General features: G+C 37.9%; 1 protein-coding gene across 2 annotated transcripts in view; it reads left to right on the plus strand.

Annotated features, from left to right (window-relative positions):
- LOC107086740 (POU domain, class 2, transcription factor 2-like) overlaps nucleotides 1-15,792 on the plus strand; it is a 99,714-nt gene that overhangs the window by 62,321 nt on the left and 21,601 nt on the right. The window contains exons 2-4 of one of the 2 annotated variants that reach the window (XM_015377872.1): nucleotides 12,457-12,522; nucleotides 14,867-14,895; nucleotides 15,080-15,142. In XM_015377872.1, coding sequence (XP_015233358.1) covers nucleotides 12,457-12,522; nucleotides 14,867-14,895; nucleotides 15,080-15,142 — 158 coding nt within the window. The remainder of the gene's footprint in view (nucleotides 1-12,456; nucleotides 12,523-14,866; nucleotides 14,896-15,079; nucleotides 15,143-15,792) is intronic. The other variant, XM_015377873.1, reaches the window with a different exon arrangement.

The raw sequence follows: 15,792 nt of genomic DNA on the forward strand, positions 1-15,792 counted from the left end.
AGTGCATTAACCCTTAATTTGAGCAGGAAAATAAGATGATTTGCCAATGGAATTTGTATTTTTACTCCTAAATTAAGATAATTAGATAATAGGCACTTGAAATAAGACAATATAATAGTTTTTTCTTATTTTAAATGTAAATTGTCTTGTTCCATTGGCAAAGTGTTACACTTACCTCATTAATTCAAGAAAAAATGCACTTATTTTAAGAAAAAAATACTCATTGAGATTTCAACATTTATCAAATACAAAAATCAACTAAACTAAAAAAAAAAAAGTTAGTTTCTCTCCAAACTACTTTAAATCCAGATTCCAATGCCAGGAATCCTTTGTCCTTTCTTAGATGTTTGATGATGAAGACCTGAGGAAGGGGACACCCACCTCTCTTTTCTCAGCTGTCCTCCTCCACAGGCCCGTCTCTTAACTGCTGCATTTCAGCCATTTTGAGCCATTTTTTGTGTGAGGTTGCAGCACGCTTGTGTGCACTTTCACGTATCGTGTCTGTTGGTGCAGAGGGAATGGACCCTTATCCAATTTGTACTGGTCAGCGGTGTGAAATGGTGGTGGGTCGGTCGGCCAGGCGGGGGGCCGTGCGTGGACCGGTGTGTGCGTGCGCGTTCAAACGCCGCCGTGGTCATGCAGACCGTGTCAGCGGGCTTTCATCTGTTGTGCACCGAGACCAGAGCGTCGTCTCTCTCACACACACACACAGAGCAAAATAAAAGAGCTGATTATAGTGCAAATGATAAGACATACATTGTGTTCAGTGTATTATTGCTGTGGGAAAGTATAATGGCGTCATGCTGACTTCGCTGTCGTGTTACAGTCTGAACACAATCTAGAAAAAGGTAGACTTTCCCTTCAAATTGGTCGTTATTGTATAGTCTACCCCCCGCAGATCTGATCCATACAATGACACCGACACACACCCATGTTCTGTGTTGTTGTAATTATCTCTGCCCTGGATGCCTGTAATTGTGTGTGTGTGTGTGTGTGTGTTTGGTGTTAAGGCTGTTGCCTTCACCCTGCTGTTGGGATGATTTTAGAGCCTTTTTCATCATTTCTGACCGTATTATAAAAACCAATTCAAAGAATTCAAAGAGCCTCTTTCACACAATCAGATTTTCTGTTAATAAAAATGTTTTGGCTACGAAGTAGTGAGGCAGTTTTGTGAAGTGAATATATAAAATGCTTTTATTTCTAAAATGGCTGAAAGAAGCGACCTTGATGTGCTTGAAGCTTTTATCGTTTATTTTCTAAAAGGTTTCGACAAAATCAAATGTAAAACAGAGAAAATGTCCTCAGAGGGGAAAGAAGCAGAGCAGAGTTTTTCAGAGAAACGTTTCCAAAATGAAGGAAATAACTCGTAATCAAACGTCTGATCAAACAGCAGGAAAGAGTCAACGGAGTGCGTCCAAAACCCGCGTTATGACTCACAACACATCGTCTACGTCTGTAATTTGTGTGTGTGTGTCTACGTGTCATTTGGTGAGTGAACATAAGTGGGTCCGGGGCGGTCTGTTGATGGAAGGAGTGTAAAAATAGAGAGATAACAGCCACTCTGAAGCCAAACAGTCCGAAGGAAGGGGGGGTCGGACCGCCGTGGCCTTGAGCCCTCATTCTCTTCTCCGTCCGTCCATTTCTTTTATCCGTGTGTCCATCCGTCGCTCTCCACGCCAAAACGTTCGCTCCTCGTCGACAAAATGGAGTTTATTAAGTGAAAGGCAGCAATGGCGGCCGAGAGACTCAACCGACTAATCAGGGAGACGTTCTCTCATCTTCAGAGATCTAAAATAATAACAGCAACTGTTGATAAGAGGCTCTGGAGGTCAAATCAGTAAAATAATCAAATGTTTTCCGTTTACAAATTTCTTGGTGAAAATAAATTAGGATCTTAGCTTGATTGGTCTGGAAAAACAATCTAGAAATAAGTAAAAATTAAATTAAGTGTATTTACCCTTAATTGGAGTAGGTAAATGAGATAGTTTGCCAATGAAATGAGTGTTTTTACTCTTAAAATAAGATAATTAGATCATATGCACTCGAAATAAGAGGATGCGATTGTGTTTTCTTATTTTAAGCGTAAATTGTCTTATTTACCTCCTCAATCCAAGAAGAAATGCACTTATTTTAAGAAAAAATGACTTGTCTAGATTTGATTTTTTTTCCTCTGGGATCCTCAGTCCTGCTCAGGGTTTATCTTCAACATCTAATCAACATGAGGTTATCACAGTTCTTCATCAGATTTACATCTTTAAAAGAAAACATTCACACCTTTTCAACCCTAACTCTCTTTATCCCATAACTGAATACCCGCCTATAAACAGAGTACATTAATTACACATTTATTACATTCAGTTTTAGAGCCTCTGATTCCCCCCATAAATATCAGTAGCTATTCTACACTTTAAATGAAAATACAAAGTTCCATTAAAAATAATCAGAATATTAATTATTTATTGTAGGAAAAAAAAAAGATCCTATTTTTCATTTTTTCAGATCATCTCTCCTTGTAAATCTAACCTTCTGGTCACATCAAGTTAAACACAAGTGTTTATAATCAAATAGGTGTCATTCAAACGGCTTCTTTACATAACTTACTGCATGAAAAGTAAAAAAAAATAAGCAGATACATCAATTTTAGTTTCATTTTGCTGAGTCTTGTAATAATAAAGTAAATATTAGGTGGACTATTATAGTTTTACTGCCTGGTGATGAAATATTGGAGCATTTGGAAGGACTTTCACTGCTGTCACAGGTTCAACATTAGGAAAAAAAGATGAGTGAGGAAAAGATGGGTTAATGGCTGCCAACGGTGTCACAGCTGCATTTAGGATTAACATCATAGTTACAGGTTTTTATTACGGCTTCTGAAAGGCTTTGCTTTTTGCTTAGAATATCTCTGGATGTCCGTCTTTATAAATGCTGCAACTTAAACATGTAAACAAACGAATTCACAAAACTGATTGATTAAATTATTTAGACAAACTTATTTCCTTTAGCTCATATTCATTTTTTAAATCTATAAAAAATGCAGCGATAGAGGATTGAAAGTAATAAAGGGACGCCATGCTTTTACACTGAAAGCTAATAGGACCCGATGTATATTTTATTATGAGAGATTTATTAATTAAAAAGACACGAATGAGAGATGAAAATATCAGTTAATTGTTATAACTTATAGGGATGCACGATATAATCGGCCCCCTATCGGTATCGGCCTTAAAACTGAATATCGGACATCGGCCACCCCACCGATATTTAACCCGATATTTGATCAGCTTCTGAGTTTTTAAATCCAAAAAAAAAAAAAATACTACTTCTTCTTCTTCCTCAAAAACTTCTTTTTTACAGACTTAAAAACTTCTAAAGACGAGGGAAAAAATATTGATACATTAAAATATCCCAATATCTTCATATGCTGATATATTGCCATTTAAAAACACCATATCAATCTCTTTTACTAATGAAATATTGCTATATGTCATCGTTATGCTACGAAATCCCCCGAAAATTCACCAAATGTTGCCATATTTTTATATGTTGATATATTGACGCGGTATCGATCTATTTTACTAACAAAATCTCACAAGAATTTGCAAAATATCACGAGAGTTTGTAACAGAACGATGAAATTTCACGAGATTTTGAAAGTAAAATAGATCGATACCGCGTTTTTACAAATCTATTTGATATCAGCATATGAAAATATATTTGAGTATATTATTTTTCAAAGTGTCAGAAATGGATAACAAAACTGCTATTTTCAATGACTACTTATTTTTGTCCAGCTTTAACATCAGTATCGATATCGGTTATCGGCTACATGAGTTTTAAAATATCGGCATATCGGATATCGGCCAAAATCCCAATATCGTGCATCCCTATAACTAATGACATGATTTCTATTTAGCTTTTTACTCTATTAGCTTCTTCAGATGCTTTAAGCTCCTACTGAATGTAGAAGACGTGTTTACTCTTTATTTTTTACTAAAATAGAAGAGTCAAAATAAAAAGAATTAAATTCTATAAGTACAGTATTTAAAGACGTGATAATTGGTCGTTTTCCTTGTCCAGATGTAAACCTTTTAACTTTAAATCTCTCCAGCGAGACGGGGGTAATTTTCCTGCAGGTTATCTCACTGCTAAACCTCACAGGAGAACCAGCCCACTTCCACCTAAAACTGTGTTTACCAGACTAAAGGAAAATGTGGGGAACCCTCTTGTGGTCCTCTGCTCCATGAAATGCTGAGAGGTTTGGTTCACAGCGAGGAGAGCACAGGGGGGGTAAATCATACCACTCGACTTGCCTCTCCTCATCCCTGCCCTCCCATGCTCCAAACCATTCTTCCACCCCTGGGGGTGATTTCAGAAACCTGCATCCCCATCCCATCTTATCCTTAAATTTGGAATCTGCCCGGAGCATCCTGATCCCTGGCTGCTGGAACTGAGGACGGTCACGCTCCCCGATTAGGGATTTCTGATGTAGCTCCGGTCGGGACAGCAGCTCAGCCCTGCAGCCGGGGTTTGTGTTTCTGCTGCCGGTGTGTGTACTTCTCCGTGTGTTTGCACGCTCCTTCATGCAAGCATATTCATGCACTCGGGGCAGATGTGTTTCACCTCAGCGTGTGCATGTTTTTGGAGTGTGATCACGCTTTTCGTTTGCACTCTGGACTCTTGGTTTGAGGCTTTCTGAGGCGATGCTGCATGCGGGTAAATAAAAGCCACAGCGCTTTGTCTCTTGACCTCTCCAAACCAGAAAGAGGAGGCAGCAATTTTCGAAGAAAAGGGGAGGGGAGCGGGGCATGCGTGCGAGGTGGGGGCTGCAGGCAGCAATCGGCGGCCTTTGCGAAAGGGCCTCCAGTGTGCGCGGCTCTGGCTACCCCCTCTGCGGGGCCCCGATCGATACAAACTCAGAGCAATAAAGCTTTCCCCCTGTCATCTCCACAGAATACAAAGCAGAGCGGGGAAGGGAAGGGAAGGAGGGGGGGGGAGGAGGGTGAGGAGCTGTTCCGCTAGCCACACCAATTTCCTAACCCCCTTTTTCACCTCCCTCATCTTCTTTTCTTTCCCCCAATTTTCAGCCCTAACCACAAACCACCTCCACCAAACTCTCTGCTTCTGTCCCTCTGGAGCTGCTTGTATTTTATAATTAATGTTGTTTGAATAAATACGCTTAATAATTCATCGTTGTTATTTAAGGCGAGATTGACGGATTGACTGAGAGAAAGTGTAAGAGAGAAGCGGAGCAAAGATCACTTCTTGGGAAAGGTGGGGAAAAGGACAGGGAGAGGAAACAGGAGCGCAGCTCTGTTTGATGAAAGAGCCAGGTTTAAATAGATTGGGGGGGGGGGGGGTTCTAACAGAGAATGGGGTGATGGCCACAGATGAGGGGGGGAAGGGAGTGGAGGTATTAAACTGAAAGAGAGACGGAGAGGAGCTCAGATCTACGGCACAGGAAGGAGAGGACAGGAAGGGGTAGAGAGGTCAAATAAGTGCTCTGTTTAATTGGGAGCCAATTTAAGTCGGGTCCAATCGATAGAGCTGTAAACCTGGCCTTCTAATGGCTCGCAGCCCGCTCTATAGATCACCGGACGTTCGCAGCTCCAAGGGAGGACGACCGGCCCTACACACCTCCTCTCCCCATCCGTCCATTCATCTATTCATTAACATGGCTGCACCTGTGGAGCTGCACGCGCTTCCAAAGCCGATGAACGCAGGGAAGAAGATCCCAACCCAGCGCCAGGAGAGCAGCCTTCATTTTAAAGGCTTGGTTTGTTCACACTGCTGGGATTTTCTGCCTCAGTCCAAATAGTTGGAACATAAATATCCCTGCGGTCACATGACAACCTCATAAGCTCAGATTGAAAAATAATACGATCTTCTTTTGGGGCGGAGGAAATTCTGCCCTCCTCAGGCTCATGAGATCTCCTCTCAGCTTTTTACTGGATTCAGTTTAAAAATTAAAACCGGTTCTTTCAGACTCCTTGTCTTTGCTTTAATATGTTTTATTTTAATCTTTGGTTCCTTTTTTATTTGAGCTGAAGGTAAATAATTCTGATTCATCCTGACTTTGATCCCCGTCCTGCAGGTCTCTGACCGAGGCCTTTTCTTTCCTCCATTCCTTTTCCCAGACTCCCGTCTCATTTTTCGGTCATCTCTCTGTCCACCCCGTCGCTTCTTTTTGTCATTTACTCTGTTGCAGACAATCTGCCCCCTCCCTCCTCATCCAATCGCTCACACACAGACCATCAAGGCGAGGCTGTGTGTCTTTGTTAGTCCAATTGTCACCATCTTGTCCTTCCTGCTATTTCCTGCGAGGACGCTCCGTCACGCCGCTGCTCATTCTCTTCCACACACTCTTCAATTTTTCCTTCTCTTTGATTTATTGTAGATTTAATTCTTTGTATTTCTTGGTTTTGTTGTTCATTAGCTCTTTTTTTCTTTGCAGCTTTTTCGTCATTTTCCGTTAAACCTCCAAGCAGACATTTTGTTCGCCATTCCCCCCTCAGTTATTTTTACTTTTACCTTTTTGTTGTCGTTTTATCACAATCCTGCTGCTGTTTGCTCCAATTCTTTGCCTGATTTTCTATTAAATCCAAAAGCTTTTGGGGTTTTTTAAGGAACCCTTCTGTCTCTTTGTGTCCGCCATTATCCTCCAAAGTTTCCACCCTTTCATTTCAGCATCCCAACCCTCTCCCAGCCTCCATCTTTGCACCTCAACGCTTAGATTCTAGGTGAAGGAAGTACCTCACAGTAGCCATTTCCTTCTTCCCCTTGTCCTCCCTCCTTCATTTCTGTGTTTTTATCCCTCCATCCCTGCGTTGCGTTCCTCGGGGAGGGCAGTAATAATGGTGGAGAGAAGGAGAGAGGGAGGGAGGTGCGATTATTGTCTTGTCGGGAGTCAGAGGAATCGATCGGCACAGAAATATGTGGTGCGAGAAAGAGGTACTGTATCGGATATAATAAACACTCTGGAGACATATTCAGAAAGCTCTCGCGCCCGTGCGCGCCGACGTGCACGCGTAAAGGTGCACAGAACACAACAGATTGGGTTCTCTTCCAGCCGTGCATAAAGTCAAAGAAACTCCTCCACAAATCAGCATCCGAACACGAGTTCCATCGTCTTCTTCCAGGCAGCTTCTTCTGTTTGCAGCCTGAGGAGGAAGAGGAGGAGGAAGTCAATATTTAGGTTTAAAAAAAAGTCCTCAGCTGCTCAGCAGGAACATTAGCATGCAGATCTGAGCTAGAAATGGGAAATAACTGATCTTCCTGTTTAAAACCTAGAAGTAAAAGGAAATTTTCTGTTTAATAGACATCAAATAAAAAGAAGGAACTATAAAATCAACTCCATCTAAACATCAAAGCATGTGTCCCTAACCGTCTGATTTTGCTGCTTCTCTTCATAAAATGGAAGCGGTTGTATTTTCTAGCTTTGATGCACTGAATAATTTAGAAATCATGTCTGATTTTACAGTTTTACCTGCTGATCTCCCATCAGACTCCTTCAAATGAGATGCTTTTCCACTTTAGGCCTTCAAAAGAAGGAATCGGGGTTTTTAAACCGCCCCAATAAATCCATTTACCCACATACCTGTTTTATATGTTTACTTTTTTGTAACTGCAAACTGAAGAGATGCTTTGTTTTCTTGTGACTGAAAATAAATGTGAAGCAGATAAATCCTCCTGCTCAGGTGAGAGCAGCAGACATTAGCATGCAGGACTTTGTTTGCTCCACTTCGACACCTTCAGGCAGAGAAACATGCTTATTCTTAATGATTAACACTCTCACAGGTGCACACACATCTGAGCACAAGCCCCCGCTCGCACACATGCACACAAACACAACCATTTTGCACCGCTGTTGCCTGGCAACGGGGGCCGTGTGTCCTGCGTTAACACTGTCCGGCGGCGCCACGACCGCCGCCGCTGACCACCGCTGCAGGGGAAGGACGAGGGGTGTGGGAGGAACTGTTTGAAAAAGTGGGAAAAAATTAGAAGTCAGAGGCGGAGAGAGACACTAACTGTGGCTGTAATGATACAAATGTTTCTCAGAGGCAGAAATAATCCGGTTTACCTTGACGGCAAAAGCCTGATGGCAAAACCAAAGCTAATCTGTCAAAGTAAGGAAAGGCGGAGACGGAACCGGAGGCCGGCGAGACGGAGAGCAGAACCGAGGCCGTTAGATTAGAGAAGAAAGGCCTGAATAACTGATGGAAATCAAACCAGAAAAGATCCCTTTAAATTAACGCAGAGATTTATTAAGTTTCAGATTTCTAATGCTTCAATTACTGCAGTGTTTTTAAGTTAACAAATCTGTCTTTTACCTAAATAATGACGTTTTTCTACCTAATTTCCATCAGAGTTCTACTTTTATAACCTAACAACAATGCACTAAATATTTCACAGACTGAAACATGAACGCAGACACTTTGCCCAAAGACACGTTCAAATGTAGGGAATCAAACCTTCAGCCAGTTTTAAAGGTACATTTCTGGACTGGAAAACTTCACTGTTTGCACATATTAGAGCTCTTTATTTTTTAAACTCAAATGTAGGTTTATTTATTTACATTCATTAAACCAAGGAGAGGATTGTATGGAAGGTAAGGCAGCTGTTATTAAACATATTAAAACTACAAAGGGTGAAATGGAATAATGAATATTAAAGAGAGGTCAAACTGATCATGTTGCTCCTCTGGATGAACAGAAGGATCAAATGTTGAAATAGTTCATGTTAATCTGGATTATAGGTCAGACTGCCCATCTGACAACAATCCACAGGCTTTTTATTATTTTATAATTTTATTTTTTAATTAGTTTTACCAAAACCAACAGCTTAGGATGTTATCTGCAGGAAATCAGGGCAGCATTGAATCAGCTGAGAAAAAAAATAAATAAATAATCTGATTATTGGTAATTATTATGATATCAGGAGCTAAAAATATTTATCTTCCTGCTGATCGACAATTTTATGTGCATCATCTGCTAAAATATAATTTAATTCAGTCTAGATAAACAACACTGCAAAAAATCTAAATCTAGATAAGTCATTTTTTTCTTAAAATAATTGCATTTATTCTTGAATTAAGGAGGTAAAAGAGACATTCTGCCAATGGAACAAGACAATTTACACTTAAAATAAGAAAACACTATTGCATTGTTTTATTTTAGGTGCATATTATCTAATTATCTTATTTGAGTAAGTAAAATACTCATTCCATTGGCAAACTATCTCATTTACCTACTCAAATCAAGGGTGAATACACTTATTTAAGGAATTTTTCACGTATTTCTAGATCGTTTTTGTAGTGTAGTCAGTTTCAGTGTGAATGATTTACATCCAAACAAACGTTTGCGTCATCTTTCTGTGTTTACCAACCAAATATGCTCGGTAAAACGAGAAGAACTAAACATCCTGCTTTTAGCAGGTCTGCAGGATAAAAGGCCACAAACAGACATAAATCCGTATAAAGAAAATTTACATTTAAAATATTTATGCTGTTTTAAACCCTTTTAATTAGAAAGATTTAGATTTTAGAACCGTTCATTATTAAGACTTTTTCAGCTTTATCAAAATAAAAGAAAAAAGGTAAATAAATTACTGCTGCAGATTTTTATCGGTGCTTTTTCATAAATGTTTCACAACTTATTACAATTTGATTGAATTAAGAAAATGTTGAACATTAATTTTTTTACTTTATTTCAACTTTCTCTTCCTGATGCAATCTAAATTATGCTAACAAGATACATTTTATATTTAAAAAATAAGATTTATTTTAAGAGGAGCATGATTTATCTAAATACATGTAGTTTTTTTCAGTATATTGCATTTTTCTAATCTTTTTAAGAGAAAATGTGCTTTAAAAGGTTTAAAATCACTATTTATTTCCCACACGTTATATAATATAATAAAGTGTAATAAAGTTGCAAAGTTTCCTTTCCTTCGCTGAGGTTTTCTCTCCGCTGAATGTTACATGACGGGGAGGAGGGGGCAGGTGGAAACGGGAGACAGCCGATGTGTACAGAGTGTGGTGGCAGGGGCCATGTGCCTGACCTTTGACCTCCACACGCCAAACAGCTCCAGCTACACCCCCCACCCCAGTCCATCCATACAAACCCACGCGCCGTCTGTCACCGGCCCCTGACAGGCGTGACCGAGGCGGGGTGGGTGGGCAGAAAGGAGGGAGAGGAAAGGCCGCTGAGTTTAGGACCCCCACCACCACCAGCCCTTCTACTACAACATAGAGCCGCGCTGGACATCCCAGTGCTGCAGGACACATACATCATCTGACCCCCCCCACTGGGTGTGTGTGTTCTAGATTGGAGGAGTTTGCGTTCAGATAAAACAACCAGAAATGGATCAAAACTGAAACTCAACACAGATTCAAAGCCATCCCAGTTTGTTCAATGAAAAACGGTCGAACAGTTTGTGCTGAAACCTGATAATGGATCCGTGGCAGATGGACATCTGGGATCAGGATGGAAGGATGGATGAGGAAGGCTTTTCCAAGACCACACAGTCTGATGAGTTAGAGGCAGAAACAAATGATGAGGATTTTTCTAGTCTGCAGAGGGAAAGTATGACAAAAAAAACACCTTATTTAGTCCTAAAATTGAAGCTGCTATGGAAATGGTTGGTTAAAATTAACTTAATCATAAAATCAATAGTATTTTGTTTTGTAATCACACACAGAAGTGGGGGTGATCGATTTACATGTTTGGCAGAAGTGTAACTTCATAAAACAATATGGGAAATTAAAGAAAACCTTATATATATAGTTTTTTTTTTTTTTTGTTCATATTAATCTGTAACAACTTAAAATTTTTATCAGGTTTCATTTTATCACTATTAGCATTTTTCCTTGTATAAAAAAACTGATGGAGTAAGAAAGGCTGAATTTTTGCCTTTTTTTAACATATTTGTTGATTTAAGAGTTTTTATGTTTTATAATAAATAAAAAATGATTTATTCAGATATCAAAAAACCAGTTATTCTGCTCTATAAGATAAAAATTACTATGAATTAATCTAAGACAACCTTTTTTTATTTCTTGAGCGGCTTGTTTGATCAAAACAGAAACTCTACCTGATCAATTCTGAGACAATGCTGCCACCTTCTGGTGGGATTGTGTAACTGTAGATTTCAAACCGGCTCAATCGGCTGCTTTTGGCCTCTGCTGAACAAATACCTGCTTTAAATAAGAATCATTTTTAAAATGTTTATATTATTTAATTTACATTTTCTCATATTAGAAAAATAAAATATAAAAACTTACGGTAAATAGATTGATTTCATTATATAATTTTTATCATCCATCTTTTTTCTTCACTCGTCTTTATCTTTCTCAAACATGTTTCTTTTACCTTGAACCTTTCACTGACCTGATTGAAGAAAATGCTATTTTAGAAAACACAGGCAGGACACGTTTGATATTTATATTATTCAACAGTTTTTCTAAACTAACGTGTGTTTTTCAGGCTGTGGCAGAAATGTAAAACTCCTTTTTATGTTGTTTTTTTTTTGTTTTTGTTTTTTTAAATTAGGGTGACGGTGGGTCATTTCCCTTTGTCTCTAAAGAAAAAAAAGAATAGCTTTGTTTTTAATGGTTATTATGCTGATATTTTTTTGTTTTATTTGTTTATATCAGAGCTAACATTTCACCTTCATCTACATTCAATTAAAATACAAATAGTTTTAGGCTTAAACTATATAAATAAATATATTTTAAAGGTATAAGAAGGACAGAAGTTAAGAGCGATGAAGTGTTTTATGTTGCATGGTGGTGCTGATTAATGTCTGGTGCTCAGCTAAGCAGTTTCTGCAGTTCTTCCGGGTCCAATTACTGCTGCAGTCCCAGATGTGACCACGAACAAAAAAGAAGAAGCGGAAAGTTTAGGAAACAGGAACATTTCCTGCCAGGAAAACCATATTTGTAATCCGTTTGCTGCTTCTGTCCAACAAACTCTGCACATTTACATGGACTCACTTCTGAAACATTTGCTGCACTTCGGAGGGAGGTTTAAATCTCAACTGATTTCAGATTAATTCAAATCAAATGTTCAGGCACTTTAAATATACTGTAGGAAAGTTCAGATGCACATTGGCTTGTTTTTAAACCAACTTGGAGGACAATCTGCAAGAGAGTTGCTGATGTTTAGAAGAAATTTGATCCATCTTCTTACATATTTTTTGATCAATTGATATTTATCTGTATCACTATTGTTTATTTAGAGAAAATGCATATGATTAATTACATTATATATCATTATATACTAAATTTATTTTGATGCTGCTCTAAAAAAGTTTAACAATGTAAATGTAGATAGTCCTTTTTCTTTCTTTTTTTTTTTACATTTATACATTTTTGGTTTGTTTTTAGGTATTACAGGATTTTGACGTTAATCATATTTTTGTTCTTATTTCCTCTGACTGGTCTGTGTTCTTTTTTTGCAGATATCAGGATGTCCAAAGCACCGGGGGAGGAGAAGCCTGGAGCTGAATATCCAGGTGACAGTTCAGGTATAAAGCAAACCGTTGCAGGAACTAAAATCTATGCACTAAAAATGACTTATAGAATAACACATCCTATTATTTCCTTAATGTAGAGGTGATATACAGGTAATTGCTTTATTCCTTATGTTTATTCAACAGCTAATATCAAGAATAAAATCACCATGTATTGTTCTAAAGTGGGGAAATGTAGGTATTTTAATCAGCAATTAAAGGAAAAGTAGAAAAATAAAAACTGTATGCTCGGATCTAATGAACAAAAAATTTAACTAGAAAAATAAAACACACATTTGTGCAAAAAATAACAACAGTCGGCTATTTATAAGAAAATAGGAGAGAAAAATGTAATTATTGTAGACAACTTACCAGCAATAATGGTTCTAAGGTCTAACAGCCCAAGTCATTTTTTTTCTTAAAATAAGTGCATTTATTCTTGAATTAAGGAGGTAAAAGAGACATTCTGTCAATGGAACCAGATAATTTACACTTAAACTAAGAAAACACAATTGCATTGTCTTATTTCAAGTACATATTTATGTAATTATCTTATTTTAAAAGTAAAATTACTCATTCCATTGGGAAACTTTCTCATTTACCTACTCAAATTAAGGGTGAATACACTTAATTAAGGACATTTTTACTTATTTCTAGATCGTTTTTGCAAAAATGATCTAAAAATAAGTAATACATTTCTTAAATTAAGTGTATTTATCATTAATTTGAGTAGGTAAATGAGAAAGTTTCCCAATGGAATGAGTATTTTAACTCTTAAAGTAAGATAATTAGATAAAATGCACTGGAAATAAGACAATGCAATAGTGTTTTCTTATTCTAAATGGAAATTATCTTGTTCCATTGGCAAAATGTCTCTTTTACCTCCTTAATTCAAGAATAAATGCACTTATTTGAAGAAAAAATGACTTATCTAGATTTGGATTTTTTTCAGTGTACAGCTGCAAGTCGCTGAAACAGCTTCATGAATGGAGTGGAGGATGTTTTTAACTTTGGGACGGGAGACATCGTCCAACAGTTCTGTCCTCCAGCTCCTGTTCCAGGTCAAAGCGTTGGCCGGTAACTGAGCTGACCGTCCTACTGAGCTGCTAACTTCCTCCCAGCTGCATGGATTAAACAGCCATGCTGCTTCTTTCCAAGCATTGCAGCACTTCTTTCATAAATACTTCAGGAAACAAATCTTCTAAATAGGGATGCACGATATTGGGATTTTGGCCGATATCCGATATGCCGATATTTTAAAACTCATGTAGCCGATAACCGATATCGATACCGATGTTAAAGCTGGACAAAAATAAGTAGTCATTGAAAATAGCAGTTTTGTTATCCATTTCTGACACTTTGAAAAATAATATACTCAAATATATTTTCATATGCTGATATCAAATAGATTTTTAAAAACGCGGTATCGATCTATTTTACTTTAAAAATCTCGTGAAATTTCATCGTTCTGTTACAAACTCTCGTGATATTTTGCAAATTCTTGTGAGATTTTGTTAGTAAAATAGATCGATACCGCGTCAATATATCAACATATAAAAATATGGCAAAATTTCGTGAATTTCCGGGGGATTTCGTAGCATAACGATGACATATAGCAATATTTCATTAGTAAAAGAGATTGATATGGTGTTTTTAAATGGCAATATATCAGCATGTGAAGATATTGGGATATTTTAATGGATCAATATTTTTCCCTCGTCTTTAGAAGTTTTTAAGTCTGTAAAAAAGAAGTTTTTGAGGAAGAAGTAGTATTTATTTTTTTAGAGGGTGACTCAACCATTAATAGGTTCCTTCAGTATTAGTAGCAGATTTTTGCTCTAAATGTAATAAAAACCTGAACAGGAAGTAAAGTAACTTGTATTTTTTCTCCTTTCAAACTTTTCTACTTTTCCCTGTGGAAGGTGTCACATTCTGCATTGAATTACAGTTAACTTTTCCTGCACAACAAAAATCAGACGGTTTGTTTGGATCTTTTCACAGACAGTTAGAGGGTTTGTGTGAATGCTATTCAAATTAAATTTAGAAGAAGTTTAATATTCATGAAGGTAAAAGACACGTTTTTTTTTAATCATATAATGGCCGTGGAGTCTTTTTAATGTTTGCTGGTGATGATAGCAGCAGAAAATTTTTTATTTTATATGATTTAAAAAATGAGGCGCATGTTTTCAAATTTTCTAAAGCCAACATATGTAGTTAAAATTATAAATAACTTATCGCTGCATTTTCCCTAAGTAGAATTTAGACTCCTTATTCTGGTCAATATCCCACACTAACTATATGAACTGATGGATATTCTGTTTGATGCAGCCTGATAATCATCTGTTTTTCTGTTTTTCAGACTCTGACAGAAACAGCCCTGATGACCAGGTGGGTTTTCATGGTTTTCCTAATGTCCAGATGCACATTTAGAGATTTACACCAATAATAAATGATATGATGGAGTCAGAATGAATCCTGCTGCTTTATGATAAGTGGTTGATGTTGTGTTTAAACAATCTTAGGCGTCTAAGGTTTCATCTAATCCATATCAACGTTTGTGATTTATTTCCAGCTGCAGGTCCAGATGGTGAAGAGCAGCCCTTACAGCCTCTCTCCCTCAGCAGCAGGCAGCAAGGTGAGCTGGATGCCACATGCTGGCTGAGTTCACCTGGTTCAGATCTTAAAGAAATCTGACAAATATCATGACAGACCGAGACCGGAACGACTTCTGTCACTAAAAAGATTAATTTTTAATCGTACTGATGTCTTTATTTAAAGTTGCAGGGAAGTCATATTTAAATGTCAAATCATTCTGCCTTAAACATGTACATAAATGTACTCTTTATCAGACTATATTGTCCCAAAAGTTAGAAAATTTCTGAAAATATCCTGTCTTCCCACCTTCTGTGGGGTTTTTTTCCGTTATCTTCTGCAGGCCAGTTAGTTCTACGTCAGCTTGTACACCTAAATTCGGCCAGTCATATATAAACGCTCATCTGTCAATCAAATTTTTTCGGTCACAGCATCTTCATGTGTCGCAGCTAATATACGCAACGGTTGAAATCAGAAATTAGAATCCTTTCCTTTCCCATTGAGTTGCGTCCCAGTGTTCACGGGGATGGACGTCTGTATCTTCAGCAGGCGTAGAGCTAACAGAACTGGCAGCGTTGCGAGGCAAGGGCTCAAACATGGACGGCTGGAAGCCTTCTACACCAAACCAAGCTTCTGCCGCCCTGGCGTCCTCTTCCGTCCGCTTTCCTCCTCTAAATAAAAAATGGATGACGG

The sequence above is a fragment of the Cyprinodon variegatus genome, unplaced genomic scaffold (assembly GCF_000732505.1).
Source record: "Cyprinodon variegatus isolate N-32 unplaced genomic scaffold, C_variegatus-1.0 Scaffold160, whole genome shotgun sequence".
Lineage (NCBI taxonomy): Eukaryota > Metazoa > Chordata > Actinopteri > Cyprinodontiformes > Cyprinodontidae > Cyprinodon > Cyprinodon variegatus.